Source organism: Melozone crissalis, unplaced genomic scaffold, assembly GCF_028551555.1.
Source record: "Melozone crissalis strain CALT ecotype California unplaced genomic scaffold, PUWL_Pcris_2 ptg000006l_1, whole genome shotgun sequence".
NCBI classification, from domain to species: Eukaryota; Metazoa; Chordata; class Aves; order Passeriformes; family Passerellidae; genus Melozone; species Melozone crissalis.
In genome coordinates, this window is record NW_026535784.1 from 21,350,031 (window position 1) to 21,374,593 (window position 24,563).

Consider the following 24,563-nt stretch of genomic DNA (forward strand, 5'->3'; position numbering starts at 1 on the left):
TAAGTAGTATAAAAGTATAAGTAGTATACTTATACTTTTATAGTATATAGGTATATATATATACTTTTATATATAAAAGTATATATATATACCTATAGTATATAGGTATATATATATACTTTTATAGTAGTATAAAGGTATAAGTAGTTAAAAGAGTCAAAGATACGCTTTTATGAGTTGAGAACAAGTATTCAAGTAGATACTTTGAGATCCAAAATAAATTGTGAAAAAAAAAAAAAAATCTGAAGCAGTCTTTACATCCTAAACCCCAGATCTTTGAACCTGCAGAGCCAGATTCATTGCTAGCATGTTGGTCAAACTTAGATCAGTTTGAAGGCTGAATCCTGCATATCTTCATTATTCCTCTCTCTCAGTTCAAAGTAGCATATTTGTCATAGTTTCAATGCAAACCTAGAGCCCTGGTTTCCTCAGATCTCATGCAAACCTAATATGGACAATTCCAGCCTTCAAAACCAAACTGACAGCTATTCAGAAAGAATAAAGCTCCAGCCTCAGGCTTTCATTTTTATAACCATTTCCATACTCTGGTTGATCTGTCATGAGAAACAGTTAAGGACTTCTGTCCACATTGCATATATTTACCTGGTGTTTGGGTATCTTCTCACAACCCCTTCCTGATACACTTCTGCCTGCCACAGAATGAGTGAAGAGAACAGATTTTTGTGCTAATCCAAACTCTCTGGATTTTTGATCACTTTTTGTAGTCATTCAATATTAACTCTGCATCTTCCTCCTAAAATGGGCTTCTGTAATCAGTTTGGTGCCATCTAATTCCCTCCTCTTCCACATACCCTCCTTACCAGCACACCAAATGTTCCATTGATGGTGTTTTCTGACCTGTCAAAGAAAGTCTGAAGCCACAACCCATTCCTACCATCAATAAGAACTGCAGCTTTTTCTGTTGAGGTTAATTTCCCTTTTTTCCAGGGGTAACTGGAGCTTAAGCAGCCACATGCAGCATACACATTCAGGTTGTGTTCTGTGGCTGTTTCCAGTTAGTGAAAATGACCTGATATGGATTTCTTTTTCTTGTTACTTATTTAAATAAATAGTAGAGTTCTTGTTACTTATTTAAATAAATAGTAGAGTTGTGCAGAGAATTAGATAAGGTCGTAAAACTTCTCTCCCACAGAAGCTGGAAATCTTTCCCAGTTGAAGATCATTTAAAAAAATATACTCACAACCTATGGAAACCTGGTGAAGCACAGTCATCCAGAACTTGCAGAAGGACTGCTTGGGGGTTGCAGTTCATCAGGGTATAAGAACTGGCTTGGTCAATATTCACAACCACTTTTGAAACTGTGAACAATTATAAAGTAGCAATAGCCATTTCAGCATCCCCTAAATACACTTCAGGAAAAATAACAAACACACACACAAGTAAACACTATACCTAGGGATCATGAATTAGATTCCAAAGATCTGCCATCAAAATAACAGAAGCCATGCTAAATATTACTTAGCCATGCTAAATATTACTTAGCCATGCTAAATAGCAGAAAGGAATGTTGGATTTCTGGATCAATTAAATTAAAATCAATAGTTCTGTATGTATTTATCTGTATAAAACCAGAGTACTTCTCTGCGCAAAATTCCATCTGCTTTTCAAAGTAAAAGCATCTTCAAGCTCTGACAGGTAAATAGCTGACTTCACATAAACTTAAGCCTGTTTAACCTTTGATTCCTGGTTCATATTAAGTCTGGAATCATGAAATAACCCAAATCATATAGTCAAAACTTGCAATCAGACCAGTTGCCAACAGATAATACTGTTTCCTTCCCAAACATTACTTTGTCATCCAAATGAGCAGCTGTCATTTGTTCTTCTCATCAGCCCATTATGGCACATTTCTCTCTGCTGTAAGATACAGCAGGTTTACTTTATAGTATAGAAATGATAAACAAAAACACCCCTCCAGGTCACTCAGTCACTCTCTGTTCTGGCACTGTGGTTGAACAGCAAATGAGTAATTCTGCAGTATGTAGTAAGGCCAATGCATATCACTGCATTTTAAAACCTTGCTGTTGAGGTCATTCAGGAGGCAAACTTGAAGGCAGATGGCCAAACAGACTAAGAGCTAGTCTTAGAAAAATCTCACAACATCAGCCAAAGCAATAGTCTCCTGGAGATTGTACTATAACACAAGAAAGATCAGAGCTCACTTTGGAGAACCACAAAGTCTACTTAAACAGACACAGTCTTCATGCTACTATTAAACTCTGAATACATCTGCAGGAAAATGCACTGTGGTCACACCAAGAGAAAAGCACTTTGCAAACTTACACGGGGGAAAAAAGAAATTAACAAAATTCACAAACAAAAACATTAAGGGAACAAAAAAAAGTTATGTCAGTTTTAAAAGAAATGCTTCAGAGAGAAAAAAGCCATTGTCTCTATGCAATGTAAAGATCTTCCCATTCTGTCCTGAGTGCAGACAGTAGTTAAGTGTTTCTGATAGGTCATCAGAAAGAGATTTGTCCTTCTTTATATCTTGCAAGGAATGAGCCTTCAGAGCAGGGCACAATGGCTACAAGGGATCAACTAGAAGACAGGCTATCTGAGGGGTTGTGCTCACTGAATTTCCTCACAGGCATTAAGCTACCTTGCTCTGATAACCAGGTGAAGATGCAAGTACTCAGACATGCTGATGGCTGGACTTCAGGGTAAGATTCAGGATAAGATTCAAGCTTATTGTGTCTTTCCACAGACAAAGGAAAATCAAAAACTTGGGACTTAATGACAGAACTCAAATTGAGGGAGAGAATATGGAGAATAATATAAATACAGGGAGTCTTTCTTCTTCAGAACTTAAAATGTCTTCAAAAAATTAAGCATGAAGGGTTCTGATTTTGCCTTTTTCACCAAACTGATCTACAGGCAACAGAATCTGAAAACTCTTGATCCTTGTGCTCGGAGGACTGCTATGATAGTGTCAGAGGGCCCAGGAAAATGAGTCTGAATTTCATCTGAACACTTTCATTACTAAGCCTGGGTAGCCCAGACAAAGAGGACAGTTAGAGGTTCTCAAAGTACAAGAATGAAGTCTTGAGCAGTCCAAGCTTCCCACAGCCCCCAGAAGTCCTTTTTGTGGGCCGAGAGGCATAGATAAGGAAGAGCCACCCAGCTGATGCCAAGAGCCTGTCAGCTCAATTCATTCTTTATCTCAAGGAAAATAAGCTTCAAACTTCCTCTTATCTAGAAAACAACTTCTAAGGCTTCTGAGCCCTGTTATAAGAGACAGTTGACAAAAATGTGGCACCTATTAGGGAGGAGGATGGTTGGACAAAGAACCCTCATGAGATTCCTCTGCTGCCTACCTCAAGAGACTCACTCCTGCAGCAAACTGGGGTTTTGCAGAAAGGCAGCAAGGTCTTCTAACAATGTTACGCAGCACAGGCAAGCTAGAGGTCCTGACCTCTTCCCAGAATTTTCCACTCTCAGCACAGCCCTCTCACCCCTTCATTTTTTCCATTTTAATGAGGTCTCATGTTGAAAGGATCCGGGCAAATATACACATTTATTGTAAAATATAATAAATCTTATCAGCTTGTTCATCTCATCCCGTGACAACAGTCAATTACATTCATTTGATTCTGGCTGGTTTGAAACTGAGCAGAAAGCATCTCCTGGAAGGTTGTCTTGGCTGACAAACCCCAGAAGCTGATCCAGCCCGGGCTCCTATTTCCAACAAGAAGATGCCCTGAGAAATTTCAAACAATGAGGAAATTCTAAATAGGCCTCAATTCAGGACTGTGCTCTAAGCCTGTATGAGTACAATAAAGTGGTGATCAGGAAGGCTGCCAGTCCAGGAGCATGGGGGAGACAGGAAGGAATGCTGTGTTTGGGGCTTTCCTACTGCTCAATCCACCACTCTGTGAAGCATCTCCTGGTTGGACTGCTGGCAAAAGATACCAACATAAAAACCCTCTAAAGCACAATTCATCTCCTTGAAAATGGACCTTAGTGGCACAACAGGAGTCCTAGAAGCACAGGCCCAGGCTGCAATTTCAGCTGTCATTGATGAAAGAAAGTTTCAGAGTTTTATTTAATGCAATGGGATGGCTGCTTTTCATAAATTCTGCTGCTAAATCTTCCTTCTCTCCCCAAAGTTCTGCTCACCTTGTTCAGAAAGGCAGATAGGAAACAGCTGTACCATGGGTAGTGGCTTCTTTTGGGTTATTTTGGGGATTTTTTTCCTCGGGAGCATTGAGTTTAGGTTTCAAACAATCTTTAGGAGCAGAGCACTGCAGCAGGGACAGGAGGCTGGGTCCCAGGAGAACAGGAGCGTACAGCTTCCAGCAGGGGGAAGTGTCCAGCAGCGAAAAGCCGGAGGAACACCCCCACCCCTCCCTACCCCAGCAGCAGGGATGGGCAGGGAGCACCCCGCTGCTGCTGAGCCACCACCAACATACCGGGACAGATCCAAAAGCACTTTTTAGCACGAAGCTGTCTCTCTCCCTGTCTAAAGGAGCCTTGCCATCCTTTGTTTTGGGTTACCCTTCCTCCTCTGCAAGACTCACAATATAGTTGTGACATCTGGATTTTCTTACTGCAATAGTAATGTTTCCTTTTTAATATTAACATTCCAGAAAGGAAAATTACTCATATTTATGCCATAAATTTCCAGCTCATTCAAGAATAACACTGTACCAAATTACCTTCTCATTATAACTTTCCAAAAATGTATGCATGCAAAAAAAAAGTAGTGGTTTCATTCCTAATTAATATCTACAGCTGACGTAAAGGAAATATTTTTTTAAAAGACTGAAAACACCATAAGGATCCAAGAACCACACTATTTAAAAAAAAAACACAAAACACCAATATTCTTCAGCTGCTTGTTCCCCGATTAAAAAAAATCAAACAAAAAATCCCTCAAGAGAATAAAATCAGCCATTCAAAAATCAGCCATTTATTTATTTCCCAGATTAAAGGGAATAATCTCCTCTTCAGTTTATTTATTTCTTGTTGCTCTTTTCTTTGCCATGCACACACAAAAAATCTTTCATTTGAAATTGACATCATACATGTGACTGTTCAAATACTGCATGTGTGTTCTACAGAGATCACTGGAATGCTGTTCCATCAGTTCCCTGGAAAGGGGAACAGGTGAATGCAACTCAAAACTGCCTCCTCTCCCCAGGGCAACACAGCACTGTGAGCAGGAGTGGGAAGAACATAGTATAAAAGAAAGCACAAATGGAGATCCTGTGTTCAGTAGTCCTGACACCTTAACTCCCCTTGTACCCGTCTGCACTGTTACTTGAACCCCCAAACATCAGAACCCCTAGGATTTTTCTGCCTTCAGTATGCAAATTTGCATCCTGAGAAACTCCCTGTTTTCCTGGTTTGGAAAACAAGTTCCTTGGAGAAGAACTACAAGAGGAATCAGAGGCAGAAAGGAATTAAGTGACCTGTCTGAGATCATGCTGCAAGCTGAAAGCAGAACCAGGACTGGAATACAAGTGCTTTCACCTCATGGCCTTCCTTTAGGTTTGGGGTTATCCAAGTCCCACCAGTACCAGAGGAGCATTGAATCATCACATCACACCCAAATGCAAAGATGCAGCTGAAGCAAGGCTTTCTTCTCCATCCAAATTGTAGCATTTTTAAAAAGTACTGATCAGTCCAAAATGTGAATAACAACTTCAGAACTAAGAATGATTGGGAGAAGTATGTATTTTCACTAACATGAGACACTGAAATTTCATCATTCTATGTCCAGGAATGTCCTAATTTTCAGCCCACTCCCCCATCACACCTACCTTTCCACTACTAATACAAGATCTAAAGAAAGATGTTTGTGGGTGCTGTGATTCAAACATCTGGCCTGCATAAAAATGCTTTCTGCATCACACCCATCAACATGGCCACTTCATTCTCAACTTGTTATTTCTCCCCCCAATGTAAATACAGATGATTTAGAGGCTCCACCTGCTCTGTCAAAAGTGCCCAAACAGCTCAGCTATATTGCTTATTGAATTGCTTTAGGCATAGCAGCCCAAACATGAACTGTGTTACATTAAAGTATTTCATCTTTATGGAAATACGCTTGTTGTAGGAGTCCAATGGTTCTTTGTATATTGTATTAAACACATACATATTTTAAATAAAAAATCTGGACTTTTTAAAAGATTTTAACACCAGACTGAATTCTAAGAAGTCTGCAAACTTCAAACATTGGAGAAAGGAAGCAAGAGTGAAAAAACAGGCAAGAAACCTTCATTCAGAGAGTTCTTAAAATGTGCATAAGCAAATTAAATATTCAGTCTATTCAGCAAAATAGGAGAGCACATCAAAAGTGTTCCTGGCTAATAAAAGAGCATATTGAAAAAGAGTAAACAGATATTCCTTTGGTTGCCCACAGTGTACATAAATCTTTATTTCTCACACACCACAGGCCTGTGATCAGAGTCAGGCATCTGAACCCTCATTTGGGGTTTTAGGGAGCCACAGGGGCTTCATGCACCTCAGCTCCCAGCTCACAAGAGTAAGAAAAGATAAACTTCCATCAAAATAATTACTGACAACAAGAGGCTTCAACATGCTAAAAAAGGATCTTAAAAACACCAGATGAGTGCTTTGAGAAACATTGTGACTAAAATGTTACCAAATTTACAGGATGGATTGCTCACAAATACACAGAGCTTGACGTTCATCCAAACAGACAACACCTAGAAGCCACTACATGCATGCTTAAAATCAGAAGCTGAAATCTGGAAGAAGTTCTCCAAAAACACTGTAAGGGTTATCAAAGTACAAAGACCAGCAAGAGAACTGTAATCAATTTTTTCAAATCACCCCTACCACTAAGCTGTCACTACAACTTCACCTCTATTATGCATCATCTGTTTGAAAGGACAGGATGGCTTCTACTTTTCTGAATCAGACACCAACAGTTCTCATCAAGAGTGGTTGTCTTTCAAATAAATACCTACGAACTGTTTCCCTTCTGTTGTGTACATCCATCTGTATATAAAAATGAATCAAATATTTTGGCACAATTCTGAAAGAGCATAACTCTGCTATCATCCACACAGGAACAGCAGCATGTCAGTGACTACAGTAGGGCAAACAATTACTCTGTGAGATTTTTGAGGCTAATAAAACTAAAAAAAAATCAAGAACTGTAGAATAGTTTGGTGGTTTTTTTTAAGAAATTTCCTCCCTCACAAAGAGAGCACCTTCAAAGTACAGTTACTCAAGCAGCATATGGCATTTACATTTTCATCTAAATCTTAAAAGAAGCCCATTATTTCCTTAGATTTGAGAAAAGAACCCTGCTTTATTTCACCACACCAACCATAAATTATTCATTAATTCAGTTTGCTAACTCTGTAACTGCGCCCAGATGTTTCAGCTGGAGTGGCATGCCATAAGAGAAGTTAAATATAGCAAGCTGTATGCAAGGACCAGACTCTCTCTCTCCCCTCACTACAGCATGCTCAAATATTACTTGAGAGAAAACAATGAAAACATTTTAAAAATATTCTGAATATGTGAGTCTGAAATGCCACAGTCTGACCACAAAATTTCATGTGAAAGAGCCCCCCCACATTTCATCTGGGTGTAACTGAAGTCGCTGGTCCTATCTCTGGGGAAAGGGCTGGCACTTTCACTCACCAGAGTAAACAGAAAATTTACAAGCAGAGGAACCCTCCTTGCCATGCATCATTTACAAATACAAATGAAGGCTTAAGTTTCCAATTATAAGAAACATTTCTGAGCCAGCTACCAAGGGCAACAACCAAGCTGATGAGGAATTGAGAACGTCCTAAGGAATTTCTTATGGAATTGACACAGAAACCTACTGGTGAGAATTTTTAATCCATTTCAGTGCTTCAGAAAAACAACCATTTTACACTAGCAAAGATGATTAATGTTAGCATTTGTAAGCCAACACTGAAAATAGGCCTGTTGAACAGAATGGAAATTACTGCCTTCAGCCACTGTTATGGTTTCAAGCACTCTTCATCAATTGTCTTAAGCTAGTTTGGAAGTGCTTATTTTAAACTAGGAACTATCCCTGATCATTATATAGTTGGAGAAGAAGCGAAAAACAGGTTGAACATCACAGTGTCACTTGGAGTTTGGAGACTCTTCTAAGGCCCACAGCTCTTCTTCTGTTCTGAACATTGATAACCTGAGAGATTTTCAGAGGTCATGTTGTCCCTTTGCTGTGCTACAAGGCAAGATTAAGACAGTTTAAATTATTTGCCTGATCTGTTCCTAAAAATTTCCAGTGTAACAGATTCTGTACCATGAGTTTGCAGAGGGAGGGTACTTTGGAGAAGCTGCTATAGATCAGTGTGTTAATGGCACCACTACTTTGGTACCAGGTATCAGCTGCTGTCATCCAACATTGCCACACTTGCATCTTGTAGCCAAACCCTGCTGTTCTTTACCAGCTGTGTCCATATGAGACTGCAAAATATGTTAAGACTAACTACTGTTAACAGAGGGCACCTTTTCATTAGCCAGCAAATAGACAAACAAACCTCGATATAAATCTATACTACTAGCCACCTTAGAACATAGTACAACTCTGTCAGCTGTTACTAACAACATGAATACATGACTGAAGTAATAATTTAGCCATGGGAAGGCATACCAGCACTACCTTTAGTCTCCTCATTGTCTATAATGATGTGAGAAAGAATAGAGTGGTAGCACAGGTCAACAATCTCAGGGCAGTAAATATCATTTTTTTTTTCCTAATCCACACTGACAGAATTTTCTTTATTAATGGTAGCTACTCAAATTTAGCACAAAAAGATACCACAAAGTTTTACTATGGACAATGGCCTCTTCATTTTACTGTGTAGACAGATCTTTAAAGACATTTCACTTCTACTTCAGGAATCAGTGGGAAAGCAGACAGCGAGAAGCAAACCAGAACAAATTTTATTTAAGCTAGTCACCCTGGCAGCAAGTTACAACTGAGTCCACCTCTATGAGGAAACATTTCCTCTCCAACTTCTATGGAAGAAAAGAGGTATGCAATACAAAATGTAGAAACTGGACCCAGTTACAGCACATGTGAGAGATGGAAGGTGACAAAGGATCTGGAGGCTCTCAGAAAATAAAGACCATATGCAGCTAACAGTGGAAATCTGTGAAATCATTGTTGGGGGAGAAGGGAAGAAAAAGGATACAGTGCAGGTGCAAAATCACAAAACAAATCAAAAGAGAAGAATAGAAACTGTATTAAATAGCCCATCTCAAAAAACCATTTTCTACTATATGAGGAGAGCATTATAGTAAAAGAGAAAGAACTTTTAATCTCCTTTGCACTGTATAAATTTCTAAAGCATTGCTGAGAAAAATATTTATTGAGGAGTGAAACCAGCACCTGGTATGTTTCCTTGTTTTTACATAGTAACAGAAGCTGCAGGAGAGTTTTGGTTTGGACAACTAAATGTAGAAAGTCAAACATCAAATCTGATGCACTTTACTTGTAAAGTCTTAGCTACACATTATACATAGCTAAGTACAATTGTCTGAAGTTACTGCTTTTTGGTTGCTCTTTTTAAAGTAAAAATCAGGCCCCCATGAGGCTGCCTGTATACATGAATTTGTGCCTTATTATCCTTCTCCACAGGTACTGTGTTTGAAAACAGGGATATAACCTTAAATTAAATTCAGCATCCAGCTAACTTTATGAAGAGGCTTACGGGAAAAGGAAGTCACCATTGAGACCAACCTGTTTGCACGACCTATTAGGCAGAAAAAGAAATGTCACAAAGAGAATTTTTGGTGTTAATCTACACTGATTTCTGCTACAGTGATCTACAGCAATTTAAACAACCCAAATCTAAAAGGTCTTGAGATTCTTCCACTATTGGAAGTCTTATCTGGCCCACTCACTTAATGCACACATACAGACTATTACATTCCAGCAGAATTACAACCAGATGGGGTTTTGTTGTAAGCTTGACTGTTTTCTTTTGTTTCATTTTTTTAAAGACTTGTTCTTTGTTCATTTTTTCACATAGAGATAACAAACACATTCAACACTAAAAATATAAAAAATACAAAAAAAAAAAAAAAAAAAAAAAAAAGAAGAAAAGAATGTTTACTTTGGTTGTGCTAAGCAGCCAGGTGCTATAATATTGCAAGTTTCATCTGTGGTCTGCAGTGCTGTAAGTTCCACCATGTTAACCATTACATCAGTCTTGTGGCCAGGAAGTTTAGGAAGCACAGAAAGAATCTTCTCTGCAAGATTGTCACCATGATGACCAACTGCTCCTGAAGAAAATGGAAAAAAACAAAAAAAAAACCCAAAAACTATCAGGTGCATAGCTAGAAAAACAAATAAACACAAGGAATTGAAAAGAAAATAACGACATGTTTTGGGGAGAAGGACACTGGTACTGCTAATATCAAAACCACATTTAGCTTTCAAAAATATTTTTCTACAAAAGTAAAACTAATTTCTAAAATGTGTAAAGTTAAAAGCACCTACAACATTTCAGAAAGATTCATTTAAAAAGCACTATTAGCATTACTACTATTACTGTTAAATTAGACTTAGTTTTACAGCTGTTAGATATTCACTGATTTTACACTTAGACATGAAAAACATTTTTCTTTGCCTAAGGAACTTGTTAAATAATATTTGCAATGGTTATTAAAAAACCAAGCAAATATTTAAATATACACTCACATGCATAAACTACTAGGGTTGTGCTTAAAAGGACTATATACAAATTGCATAAATAACTACCCAGACAGGCCAGCCTAATATTAAAATAAACAATTATCAATGGCATGCCACAATCAAGATCATATCACTTTTGTACGAACTGAGGGCAGCTCAGGTGAAACAAACATGAAATAACTAAACCAACCCAAGTTACAAAGTATAAAATGTCAATTTGACCATATTCCAAGAGAAACTCTGAACTCCAGCTGGCATGTTTTCTTCAATTTTCCTGATTTCAAACACACATGCTTTTCTTTCCATTCATGAACTTCCAACACAGGCTCTACAACCAACTTAAAAAATATTAGGGCTGTGAGCCAAGTCAAAGCAGAAAAACATTATACACACTACAGTTAAAAAATTCAAGAGAGAGGGATCAGGAACCTTATTGCCTTTAGGTCAGGAACAAGTTGAAGTTATTTGTTGTCTGCCACTTAAGCTAAGGTTCAGCCATCAACACAGGGCTGGGCAGCAAAGCTGAGCTTAGTTTTGCTTGTGCTAGCTTTAATAACAGAAAATTGGGAACTTTTGAAGCATGACTGAGAGGCAGGAAAAAGTTCTCTCAGGCTATGGTTCCACTCCATCTAAGTCCATCTGTGTGGCAGTATCTGCTCTTATGTTTTCATCATTTCCATAGACAGAGAATATCTGTTTCAACAGCTGAATTAGCTTCACATGCTCCATAAATCCAAACAAGGCTCTTACATCAAGTACATTGCTAAGGTCAGATTATTAAGTGCTCTTGGATAGCAGAAGCAGAAGACTGTCTCCAGCAATTCTACAGCAGCCAGGTATCCAGGCTGTAAGCCATGGTTTTCCATGGTCTATCCACTTTTCTGTACTGCAAACTGTTGAAAAGAGAAACAAGGATGAAAAAGGAAAATAAAAGTGAAGCCAAACTCTGTGATGGCAACACCTTTATCCACAGAAAGCAAAGAAGGCACAAGTGTCCAACACAGGGTGGTACTGCAGCATGGACATCTGACCATTCAGCTGGTTTATTACTCATTTGTTTCACCAAAAACTGCAACAATTACAGAATAACAGCAACTTCCCTTTCTAACATTCCCAGCCAGAGTTAGACCAGTGAAATACAGATGGAATGAGCTGGGCTCTCTTTGTGACTCCCTAAGCTGTCTTGTTCTCCAAAATCCCTACATTGCTCTTACTAGATCAGTCATGTGTAAGGCACACTGCAACAGTTGCAAAGTTGCACAGGAAGAACAACAATAATCTTCTGAACCTCCACCCCATGTACTGGAAGCCACATCTGCCTCTCCACACATGCTGCATGTGAGCAACATTTATTTAAACAAGACATTTGGTCAAACCAGAAACACCTCAAATGCAAATAAACCCACATTAATTATTGACATCCCTCCTTTCTTCCTGGCATAGGGGGAAGACTCAGAGTACTGGAGCTGCTTCCATGAGAGCCTCTGTCTCATTCCCATAACTGATACTTCTTGGAGGTTCCACTGGTCCACCAGTGCTACTGGCCTTTGCCATGCTTCATCAAAACAACCACAAAACATCTCATGGAGGTTTTCAAAGTGACTGCCACCCCAATCAACTGCATAAATTAACCAAGCCTGAAAAGATTGTTAAACTTCACAAGAACAAGAAGTTCTTGAGACAATCTCAATTCTTGAGATTGTTAAACTTCACTAGGACAAGAAATCAGAGGGAGTCACTTTAGACTGCACTGACTTCAGAAGGGTGCATGGGACTAGTTTTGATCCTCTCTACTCACTACTTCTGAGGACAGTCAACAGACTGCTCAGCAGCTTCTCAAGAGCAACAGTGTTCAGGGCACAGCTGATGGTTTTGAATGCTGCCAAAGTACAGACAGACTGAGCGTTTGTGTGACAACAACTTATCTGACCACTGCAAAACAGGAGCTTGCATGCCAGGCTAACATCTAGCTTCCAGGATACAAGAACTCATGTATCATGCTGTTCTAATTTCACTTTTTCTTTACATTATAACTTACAAACTGAAATAGGTGACATTTGATACAAGTTGTAGCTGACACAATTTGCAAAGTCAACCAAGCAGTTCTTTAACAGCAGCCAGAAACTCACTAACTACACCCCCTGCTTCCCCTAAAGTGAATTCTTTACTGTACAGTTTTTAGCAGACCAATGAAACAAATCTTATTGTGTAGCACTAAATTAAGGTTCATATACAGCTTTACCTCTGAAATGCATGAGATTTTTCTTCCTTCAATTTGCATTCTATTTAATAGCCCAAGTATCACATCCAAACTATAGGAATAATTCAATGAAATTACCAATGAAATCTGGAGGCATTTGTTGGTAACAAAAGAATGGCTGTGTGCAGGGATCTTAATTCCATTTATGGATACTGAGAATAGAATCTTAAAAAACCAAATCCTGTAACTTCTCATCCTTATTCTGTGAGCTTTGATATTTCCTTCCAATGTTGCTCAGTACAGCCCTGATATTATCTCCAAGAAATCTTCTCCTACTGAAGTACAAGATTCTACACTTCCCAGGTTTAAGCTAGTACTAAATATCTCTCTTCATACCTACCCAAGAGTCTCCTTGTCAGGCAGCTCCCTGTCATGCCAAATCTGGTTCTGTTTCTTGTTTTTATTTCTTCTCACTATCTGAGTGCATAAATAAACCCTTTCCCTGTTCTCACCCCAAACCAACACTCTTCTCATAATTTCATTTTAAGGTTCCTTATCCAAGTCCATTTTTCTGCAGTCTTCTGATCGATCTTCCCAACCTCAGCACAGCATTAACTGCCTTGATTCATAGCTGCTCTTTAGCACCTTGTGGATAGCTATGATCCCTACAGCAGTTCAAGGACACACAATGGTGAAACTATGGGAGGAAAAAAAATATGGAGGAAAATTCAGAAACAGACAAGCTGCAGGGTGCAACACCGTGCCAATTACTTGCTACATAACTTTTGGTGGCAAAAAATTATGATCTCAATTATTGACTACACACAGAACCAGGCCCACACCCTGTGCATGCCAGCAGGAGGTATGTATGACTGGGATAGCAAATGCAGTCATTCCTATATCAATACATATACCTACAGAAACACTTTCAGGCACACAGATATGGCTAAGGGTTACACAGAGAGGTGTATCTGCCTAGACAGACATAAAGATAAGAGTGACAAATAGATTCACCGGATCCTTCACAGCAATCCACAAGGCTTAGTATGAAAGATGCAGATCATTTCCGTCACACCTCAAGGTGGTACACAGGCACAGTTAAGGTTTCTAGCTTGCAGCAAAATGGAAGTGCTAGAAACAAGGTTATGGATTTGCAGCACAGCCTTCAGTCTTACTCCTTATTTCTATGATCCACTGGGATACAAGGGTGTGCAAGCAACCATCATGGCCATGGGATTAAACATGCTCCCAGTGTTGCCAGATGAAGAACTGTTTGCATACCTGGTGGCTTAATACAATTACTCTTCAAACCACTAACCTGAGCAAGGGAACTGCACACTGCTTAGTCTGTAAGATCATGTTAAACATGAACCAAGAAGAACAGGAGAGTAACCAGCTCAGTTATGTCAGCTTTTCTCCAAATTTGGAAAGCAGCACCAGTTCATTAGGCAGTTAAGTATGACTTTGGGGTCACTGATCCCCAGGGACCACCACTTAACCAAACCATTTGAGCAATTTCTGCATGAAAGGATGTACCTGGTACTAGAGGTATTGGCACAGCATCTGGGGTCATGGAAGCAGCCTGTAAGATACTTTGCCAAACAACTGGATAGCACGAGTAATGAATGATCTGGATGCTAGAGAGCAGTGGCTTTTAATTCAGGAAGCATGAAACTGACACTGGGACAAAAGATTATCATATACATACCCCACATGGTAATAGCTGTTTTGGAACAGAATGGAGGATACTGGGTACCACCAGTAGAATACTTGAACACCAAGTTTTCCTACTGGAGCAGGATGATCTGGAACTTACAGGAACTACTGCTTTGAACCCAGCCATATTTCTCCAAGCTACAGAAGAAGCCCAGAGTTCTACCACCACTGCCTGGTAACCACTGAACAAGTGAATTCTAGCAGACCAGATCTCAAGAGCAATCCCACCTAGGACCCAGAACTGGAGCTACATAGCCATGGGAGGACACGGTACAAAATGGAATATGGATTTTTGGTAACACCAGGTCACCAGGGTTCCCACTGTCTGACACCCTCCCGGTGGGGTGGGTATGAGCCCTGTAGAATGACAGCCCAAACCAGCTGAGGATTTCTTACCAGCGAGGTCCAGCGTCCTGTCCACGAAGATGACAGAAGCCTTGTTGGTGGCTGCTCTCCTCCTGTTTCTGGCTGAGGCGTAGCTTGCCAGCTCAGCGGCGACCACCCTGCTCAGGGCCCCCACAGCGAAGCTCTCCTCCCGCAGGCCCAGGGCGGTGAAGAGAGAGTCGAGCTCACCCACCAGGGCCCGCACGGCCGCCCGCAGCTCGGCGGGCAGCGCACCCAGCCCGACCTCTGCGGGGCCGGGGCCGCCGGGGCCGGGCAGCGGCGGGAGGAGCGCTGCCAGGGCGGGCAGCAGGCACAGCTCCGCCGAGACGGGCGCCAGGAGCGGCGGGCCCCGCAGCAGCACCTCGGCGCGGCCGCCCTCGCCCATCCACCGCCGCAAGGTCTCCTCCAGCTCTGCCGCCCCGCCGCCGTCCGCCTCGTCGCCGCACAGCAGCACGGAGTGCCGCACGGCGCCCCGCTCCAGCACGCCGCGCACCGCCGCGGCCGCGCCGCCCCGCAGCGTCCCGCTCAGCACGAACACGGCGCGGGCGGCCCCCGCCGGCACCGCCGCCTCGGCGGACAGCGCGCTGACAGCCAGCGCCCCGGCCGCCAGCAGCTCGCCCGCCCCGCCGGCCCAGTGCAGCGCCTCGGCGGAGGGCGCGTCCATGAGGACGGCGGCGCGGTGCGCCCGGGCCAGCGCGGGCTCCCAGGCTCGGCGGCTCAGCTGCCGCAGCACCTCCGGCACCGCCATGGCGGTGACAGCCACAACACCCGCACGTGCCGGGCGCGCCGCCGGCGCCGAGCGATGGCGTGGCGGGCGCGGGTTGGCTGCGCGCGCGCGGGGCGGGGCGGTGGCGCTCCCCGGTCGTGTGGGAGCCCCGCCCGCGCCGCGGCACCGCCGGGTGACGCTGCGGGAACTGCGCCGGCTCCCCGGCACTCGGCGTGCTCAGCACCCGGGAGCCCAGGCTGGCATCGCTGCTCCCTGCCCTACTGCTGTGTATTTCTTGTGTTGGTGTTAACTAATGCGTATTTCTTGTGTTAGTGTTAACTAGTGCTTTGGAGAAGGAGCTGGCAACACGGAGTGCTCTTGCTCAGTAAATGCGACTTTTCTCTGTACAGTAGGAGACGTATGACAAATGATTTTAATTTCATTTTCCCCTTTAAAATCCCTTGATCTCGAAATCAAAGCTAACGAGAAAAAGCACCATAACAAGCACCCGCAGTTTCTTCTCCCCAGAGAATGGATGGCCCACTGGCAAATCTGTTGCACACAGTACTCACTTGGGAAGCCTCCTTGGTACACAGCCAGGAATACACCTTTTCTGACATAATGATGATTATCATCATTATTAATCATTAAATAATAATAAATAATTAATAAAGAGATAAAATACTTAATAAGTTCACCCTCCAGCTTAACTGCTGTTCTTAGGTCTCTTACAGATACAAATGGTTTCAGAACACTGAAAAACATGAGTAACACCAAAATCACTAGATTTCCAGAAATTAAATCAGATCCTTCCCTTTCAGTGTTCTCCACTGACATTGCTACTCAGATGCATTCTTCCCTTTCTTTGTGCTGTTATAGTATCAATATGTTATTTTAACCTTAGAGCATATAGCTTCATGATGCTAGAAAAATATGTAAGTTAATACCCTTCTTGACTATTTGATTTGAAAAATGAACACTAAGAAAGGATGGTGGATAATTAAAACTGGGCCCCTGAGTTTATAAACAAGTAGAATTATCCTTCTCTCAGACTGAATTACTTCAGACATTATGTATCTCTGAGTTTTTGCTTTATGGTTGAGTGCCACAGACAAAAATCTAGACAAATTATGGCTTGCCCATCAATTTAAAATGGGTTATTTACCTTTAAAACCATTAAAGAAAAGGGGTGGGGGTCTGACCTCTTTTAATAGGTTGAAAGGTTTTTTTTCAGATATTATTGTCAAAACATCAGATTTTTTTAAAGAAAGCTAATAGTTTTTTACTTTATTAATACTGTATAGATTACAACTAGCCAGTGTTGAAAAAACCAAAAAATTACTTGCTAGAAGACAAAATGAAGTTAATCAGTTTAAAGTGCAATGGTTAAATTACAGAACAAAATTATCTAAGTAGTTTTTACAGCTTATTTTGTCCCTTGTGCAAGGTGACAACTACTGTGTCAGAAGAACTGTACTACTAAAGGGCTCCCATAAACTTGGTATTTTTTGTGGGTTTCTGGGGTGTAACATGTGAGTGAAGATGGTGATGCAGCTTGCAAAGATGAGTTCTGTCTTCAACCTTTCAGCTACTCAAAGCCTTAGAAGAAACAGCTTTTACAGTCCACAACTGTTCAAAGTGGGCTTTTCCATCACCACCAGCTCTCTGTGATTTCTCTTTAAAGGTCTGTACAAGGAAAACTGCTTGGATGATCTGCATCAAAGTATTTAAAAATATTTTTTGCTCTTAGCCTACTCTTGTTGTGGTTTTCTTGAACATGGTTTTTTTCTTCTTCTTTCTTTCTTTCTTTCTTCCTTCCTTCCTTCTGGGTCTGCAGCCAAAGGAAACTTTTTGAATTCAGCTGTGCCATTTAATGTCAGCCAGAATTGTGTTAAATGGCAAAGTAAACAAAATAGGAAGGAAAATTCAGACACTGATGTCTATGAAGAGGTACCACATATACACATTTGTCTTATGAGAAACAAGTGACCAAATGGTGGAAAACCATTTGCTGACTCCACAACTATTTGCATAAAAAATATGAAATAGCAAGATGAAAACCTACCCAATTACACCACATAATTCATTACCTGTACACAATACTCAGACATTTAATTTTAGGTGAAAAAAAAATTTTGAGTGGTTGGTTGTTCATGTGAACTGTCATGCCGTATATGAAAGTTTCCAGTGAAATGTCATGCCGTATATGAAACTTTCTAACAAGCTTCTCTATGCAGGCAATTCAAATAAGTTCTCCTCACTGACAGTTGTGTTTATGTTACAGTCAAGTTTTTTATGTGCCAGTCTGATTTTTCCCAAACTGACCTGCTGTGAAAAAGCAGGTCCCTGTTTTAGTTTTCACATACATCCTGAAACACCACAAGCTCCATTTGTACACAAAACTGGTTGAAACTTATTTGGACAGTTGTTGGTACTTAACCCTTCTAATGCATCTTGCGGTTGTGTAGCATTCACAGATGTAAAGTGAGCAAATCACCAGGAAAAATGGCCCACTACTCCCCATCGGTTTTAAAATAGAATTAATGAAATTCATAGAAACACTTCGAATATAGAAAGACGTTGTGACACTCACGGCACACTACAAATATCAAATCCTTACTGTACCTAAAAACAAAGTCAGGAAATTTGTGCAGGGAAAAAAATCTATGAAGAGTTGTTAAGCCTAAAATCCCACGTCCAGCTGGGACAGTCGCTGAGCCCAGGGACAGTCCTAGCAGAGGCACGGCGTGTTTACCCCGCGGTTACGCGCCCTCAGCAGCTGCCATCAGCCGCCAGCAGATGCACGGCACTGGAGTGTACGTGTGTTTAGCCAAGTCCTGCTTCTGGAGACAGGCAGGGATGTTCTCGAGGAGCTCGCCATGCTGCCGGTGATCCCTGCTGAGGGGACGGACGGCCGTCCAGGGAGGCGGGAGAGCACAAGGACCGCCGAGAGCAAACGGCAGCGGGAGGAAGGGAAGGCGGCTCTCGCAGCGCGCCTCGGCAGAGCGGCGAAAGCACAGGCGCGGTGAGTGGCCGCGCACGGACGGTGCCCGGGCGGCTCGGCGGGGAGGGCAGTGCCGGGGCCGGGCCGGCCAGGCCGCCCCCCGCAGCCCGTGCCCGGGGCGCCGCGGGGCCGGGCCGGGCCCGCTTCCTGTGCGTGTCACTCACGCGGGGGGAGGGGAAGCGCCGGGCGGCGGCGGCGGCGGCGGATCCTCCGCGAGAGGCCGCGTTGGGCGTTCGCAGCCGCCCGCCCGTGCAGCGCCTGGCCGCGGTCCGAGGCGCCGGGGGAGCCCGGGGGCGGCGCGGCGGGGCGGCCGGCGGAGGGAGGCGCTGCCGGGGCCGGGCCCGCGCGTCCCGCGGGAGGCGGCCATGTCTACCGGCGAGGCGGAGCGGCTGTCGGCGGACGCCGATGGGGCCGCCGGGGACGAGGAGGAGGAGTGGCTCTATGGCGGTACGGACCTTCCCCGACCCCCGTGCCCAGCCCGCCTCCCCAGCGGGCCGGCCCGGCGCCGCCGCGGCGGGGGGGCCGTGTGGGGGGTGCGCAGGCCGCGCCGTGAGCCGCCTCGCCGGGCCGCTGAACAAGGTCCCCCGGTCCCGCCGCCCCCGTGGCTGCTCAGCCCCCTCTCTCCTCCCGGCCAGCCCCTCGGGGGCGACGGCTCCCGGCCCCTTCCCGTCCCCGGTCTCCGGTGCCGGTGCCGCGGGCCCTCAGCCCGGGCCGCGCAGGCCGAGGCGTGCTGGGCCTCAGCGGCGGGAGCCCCGCGTGGTGTCCCTGCCCCACAGGCACCCCTGGGGCCGCCGAGCTCTCCCTGGTGCTCTCCTGCCCGAGTTCCCGGCGTTGAAATACTGAAAGAGGCTTAATCTTTTATGCATTAACTTTTTATACAACTTTAGGGGCTATCTTTATGTTCAGATGTTAATGAATCATATAAACTATACCTTGCCCATGTGGTGGACCTGTCAGTGCGGAGCACTGTACTTACTTAGGGGTCTGCTCGACTGATTTCACAACTGAAATGTTAAGCATATGTCTCGATAGTCAATGTGTCTCTAAAGACTTGCCTAATATTCTACATCCCAAGATAATCTGTCACAGTTGATACCCTAGGGATTTTATTCTTAAATATTGTGTTTCTTTTTTCTTATGGTAGATGAAAATGAAGCAGAGAGACCAGAGGAAGAAAAATCTAGGTGAGTATCCTGACAACTGGAAGCCCTGTAGCATGGCTGCACAAAACCTGTGTTCACTATGTTCTTCTTCCCAGCTCCTACCAACTTTCAAAGCTGGTAGGATCTGAACCCACTCTGGTGTCTTTGAAAGTGTCCTTAAGACAGTATATTTGGACTTTGCTTTTCTTTGAAATGGCTGTACCTGTGAAATTGGGTCACTTAAGTATGAGAGTTAGTTTAACTGTATGGACAGCAATAACCACTGACAGAATGCCAACAGGTCTTTTATTTTTGTAATTGTTGTGCTTTGTGATCTTAATGATGGATCAGGACTTGTTTGGGATAATTTAGCAATGGAAAAACATCCTGTCTCCCAAAGAGTTTGCAGTGCAGTTGCAAAAACAGCAATACAAGGAAGCAGTGGAAGATTACCAGGTAGTCTGATGTACAGATCACATCTGCTTAGGCTTGCAGGGTTAGCATGTTCAGTTTTTTTTTAACCAGTAAGACAGTATTTCAAAGAAACTTAGAGGAACTTAGGAAAGCTTTGGAAGTATCTGAGGGGAACCTGCTTGAGTTACAAAGAGCTATATGAGGGCACAAAGATGCTCCCTTGGAAACCTAACAAAGTTAATGGAGATTAGTAATGAGAAATGACTGGAAAAGGGAATGAGTCACTTGTGCTAAATGAAGGAAGTCTCATAATTGGTAAAATATGGAAATTATTGATTGTCAAGGTATATTAAACAAATAAAGGGCAAATCAATTTGTGAAAACATACATTGTTATTTTCTGTAGTTGTTTCCATTTTTTCAGTGAGAACTCTTGCATTTGGTTAGCTTTGGTGGACTGCTTGTTCGTTAGCTTGCTCAGTTGCTCCTTTGAACTCATGTCAACTTTGACAAGCACAGAGTGACAAAGCAGTAATTACCTCCACCACATGACTATAAATGATATCATTGTGAAGCAGCTAGAGGTGTGATTATTTGATTCCCATTATTTCTGAAGTATAAGAAACAGAGTTGTTTTCTTTGACTTTTTCCATGTCATTTAGCAGGTTTTTAGGGCTCTCTTGCATTTGTCTTGAATCTTGTCTCTTCCAGGACAAAGAGTTCTAGTTATTTATTTGCTCTTTATTTAGAAGCTATTCTATATCAGTTGATTCCTTATGTTCAGTTACCTTTTCTTGACCTGGCATGTTTGTCACTACTACTGTTACTTAGGAAAATTACTTGCATGGAGGCCAAAATGATTTTTAGAAAGTGTACTCCATTTTTTGGTCAATGGTGTCTAGCTTGGCATTTGGCTGTCACAATGCAGTTTTGGACAAAAAGCATAACAAATACTAACTTACCCATCTTAAAATTTTCTTGGGAACTGTGAAAGTATGGGGACAGTTCAGCTGTTAAAAGTTTTGGTCTCTGGCCTCTCAGATTTGGTGTTGTTTGTATATACAGAAAATGTGATGTGTTATTCAGGTTCTGTACCTAGTCTGTCATTTTACCAGGTGATGAAATGAAATGATCAAGCTTGAACCCTAAGGCAGTAGCTGGGCTATATTGGGTGCAACACTCACGGGTGTGTTGCCAACAGAGTATGGGGTTAGATTCATTCTACTCAATAAAAATTGCCAGTTGCACACTGTTTCAGAAATACCTTTTCAGTGAAAGAATATTGTTTCTAGATGGCTCCCTACTTACTCTGCTATTTGTGGTGCAGCATCCTAACAGCTAATGGGACTGTGGAAGTTAAAATATCACTGTGTAGGAAACAGCCCTATGTAGACTCAGTGAGACAGCTCATGTGCCTGGATGTCACAGTACTCATTCTTTCAGATGGACCAGTAGTTTTACAATTTTTACGGTTCTCAGTCTACAGGTAAATATAATTGAATTAGTCATTGCATTGTAACTATTCCATATGGTAGAAGGAGATTTCACAATGCTGATATGAGAATTCTGTTTAGTGATACATTACCTGTGGGTGTTTAAATGCTTTTTTTTCCATTATGTCTTTGAAAAGTGTCAGTCTGCAGGGGAAAAAAAAAATCAACTTATTCTCCCTTCATAAGTTACAAAGTATTTCAGTTTGATTTCAAAGGAAGATCCAAGTGTAATGCCTCATTGCATCCAACTATTTTATGAACATCCAGTTAGTATGATTTATGATAGCAAAATATTGCTAATATAAAGTTATATTCATCTTGTTTTTTTTAACAAGTCGACTTTGTTTTTTAATCAATGTTGAAGACAACTGGAGCTTTAGCTTTTCATCTGGAATTAGGAAGCAAAGCTTTTTTTCATCATTAGCTGATACCTGTGAAATAGCATGTGCATAAATACCTAGTTTCACCTTTTCCTGTTTGTTTTTTTTAAGTGTTCCACCCCCACCTGGAAGTGAAGAGGAAGCTGCAGAAAATGGCGTTGTGAAAACGGTAGTTTTAAACGTGTTTTTGAAATACTGTCTTAAAATGTTGTGATGTAATGACTTTCTGGGAATCCATAATTTGACTAGGACTTAGATTTAAATGAATTAATGCCTAAGTGTGCACCTTTTTTTTCTAAAATGTGTTTGTGAGCTGCAGAAACTGTAGAAATTACTAAATTAGGAAATCAATTTTCCAGTTAAGTCCAATTCTTAAATCTAATTTACAGAAAATAAATAAATAGTACTCGTAGGTTTTTTGGGGGGCCAGAAAGACGGTGCTCGAAGACACCTCTCTTTTCTCAGAGACATGCTTTTCAAAATGATGGTTTGTTTTTTCTCAGTGATGAGAAAATAAAGTCCTCTGATCATTTTTCTTATTTTGGATATGATAGACAAGGAGGATTTGCAAAACTATGTGAAAGTGTGAACGAAGAGATGAATTACACATGCCTTTCAGAGGCAATGTAACACTTATTTGGAGTGGTCTTCAATGTTTGGTATGTCTGATAACATCAGTGTTAGTATGATGATGGAAAGGACCAAGAAATTGAATTTGCAGTTGCTATGTTGGTTAAAGGATTCAGGTTACTGTGAATGGGAAAAATTTAACTATGAGAAGTTCTATGAGAAGATTGTAGTTTTACTTCAGTGGGACTTTTTGACTTATATACTCCAAGAAATAACTTTAAATGACGTAGAAACCATTATTGAGATATTTGTGCAAGTTTCAAGGACTGGCCTCTTAGTGTAGTACTTTTTTACAGTAACTCTAACGCTTTATTTATGAAAGGCATTACACTGTATTTAAAATTGGGGAAGAAGTTATTAAAATCTTAAAACTTACTTCAGTTGTTTAAACTGAAAAGCTACATAAAATGCATCAAAAGTGTTTGTATTTCTGGAAATCCTTACAGGCTCCATTTTCTTCTACTTGCATATTTTAAATGTTTTTAATCTATATATAGCCTGGCATTGTTAGGTTATCATTAGAATATCTCCACAAAATTGAGAACTTAATTGTAAATGGCGTCCATGAATGTTCTAAGCAGCAGCTTAGAAAAATGGATGTTGTTCAAGTTGATGGAATAGGAGCAGGTGAATATTTCTGTGCAGAGGGAACTAAAAAATCATTGCTTATAAGTGAAGTGGGTTTTGGTTGAAAAGGTACGTTGTCCAAACAAAATTTTATTTCCTGTTTGATGCCTTTGTAGTGGCATCAGTGTGGGTTGCCTGATGAATGGTGAATTTGCACTTTTCAGCCATGTGGAATTGAAAGACTGTCTTCAGCTGTCATTTACAGAATATCCATACTGATCTAGACTTGACCCATCATCCCTACCCCAAGAACAGACTCTACATCATTATGAAATTATATTAATGTTGTGTAGTGAGGATGAACTGCACTCCAACATCTTACTTGCTAAGGAGCTGTTGATTTTTGTTGATTTTCTTTATGTACAGGGCCACTTAATAGATGGTATAGTAGACAAGGGCTGGAACCCAGCTGTGCATGGATAACTAAAGGCTGCTAGGGCAGAATCAGCTTGGCTTCCACGAGTTCAACTTTTTGCTGAAGAATTCCAATATGTGAATAAGGGTGATTTGGTTGGAAAAGTTCATTTGGATTCCACAAAGTTTTAGAAGAAGTTCCTCATCAAAGGACTTTTAAAAATTCTCTGTGCAGTTACAGAATGAGCCCTATGTGGATAACTGATTTTAGCTGGTTTGTAATAGATAGAAAACACAGGGTAGAAGTCAAGGTTCTATTTTCAGAGTAAAGGAAAGCCACCTCCAGAGAGGATTCCCTGGAATTTTATGCTTAACCTGTGCTGTTTAATGTATTTACTTGGAAAAGAGCTAAGTTGTGAAATTAGGAGTTTTCTGATGATACAAAGTTAATCAAGATAGTGAGATCAAGGTCTAACTGTGAAGAGCTGACTGGTTAATATGGTTATTGAATGGTTATTGAATTCTGCATAGAAAAAAGAGAGTGATGTTCATTGGGAGGAAAAAACCAGATCTACAAAAAAAAAAAAAAAGTAATGAATTGATCATTACTATGTAGTAGGGACATGTTTAGTGCTTGTCTGGAGCCTAAAAAGCTCTGTGTATCGTACAGCATACAGCGTGCTCTTGTATCTGATTTTTCAGTCTGTTTGCTGAAATGTCTCAAGTATTTTATGTAGCTTACTTACTTAAGGAACTAGATAGATTTCTCCAATGTTCATCATCAGCTGGGGAAACATTTACTTGAATTATGCTGCATATATAATTGATGATG

At 41.6% G+C, this 24,563-nt stretch overlaps 2 protein-coding genes across 3 annotated transcripts in view; one reads left to right on the top strand and one right to left on the bottom strand.

Annotated features, from left to right (window-relative positions):
- SCFD2 (sec1 family domain containing 2) overlaps positions 1 to 15,730 on the bottom strand; it is a 328,968-nt gene extending 313,238 nt beyond the window's left edge. The window contains exons 1-2 of the mRNA XM_054291689.1: positions 14,995 to 15,730; positions 10,102 to 10,270 (exon numbers count right to left, since the gene is read on the bottom strand). Of these exons, the coding sequence (XP_054147664.1) occupies positions 10,102 to 10,270; positions 14,995 to 15,730 (905 nt within the window). The remainder of the gene's footprint in view (positions 1 to 10,101; positions 10,271 to 14,994) is intronic.
- Positions 15,731 to 19,024: 3,294 nt separating this feature from the next.
- FIP1L1 (factor interacting with PAPOLA and CPSF1) overlaps positions 19,025 to 24,563 on the top strand; it is a 38,261-nt gene continuing 32,722 nt past the window's right edge. For both annotated transcript variants that reach the window (XM_054293749.1, XM_054293759.1), the window contains exons 1-3: positions 19,025 to 19,139; positions 19,837 to 19,876; positions 22,232 to 22,289. In XM_054293749.1, coding sequence (XP_054149724.1) covers positions 19,058 to 19,139; positions 19,837 to 19,876; positions 22,232 to 22,289 — 180 coding nt within the window. In that variant the 5' untranslated portion in view covers positions 19,025 to 19,057. The remainder of the gene's footprint in view (positions 19,140 to 19,836; positions 19,877 to 22,231; positions 22,290 to 24,563) is intronic.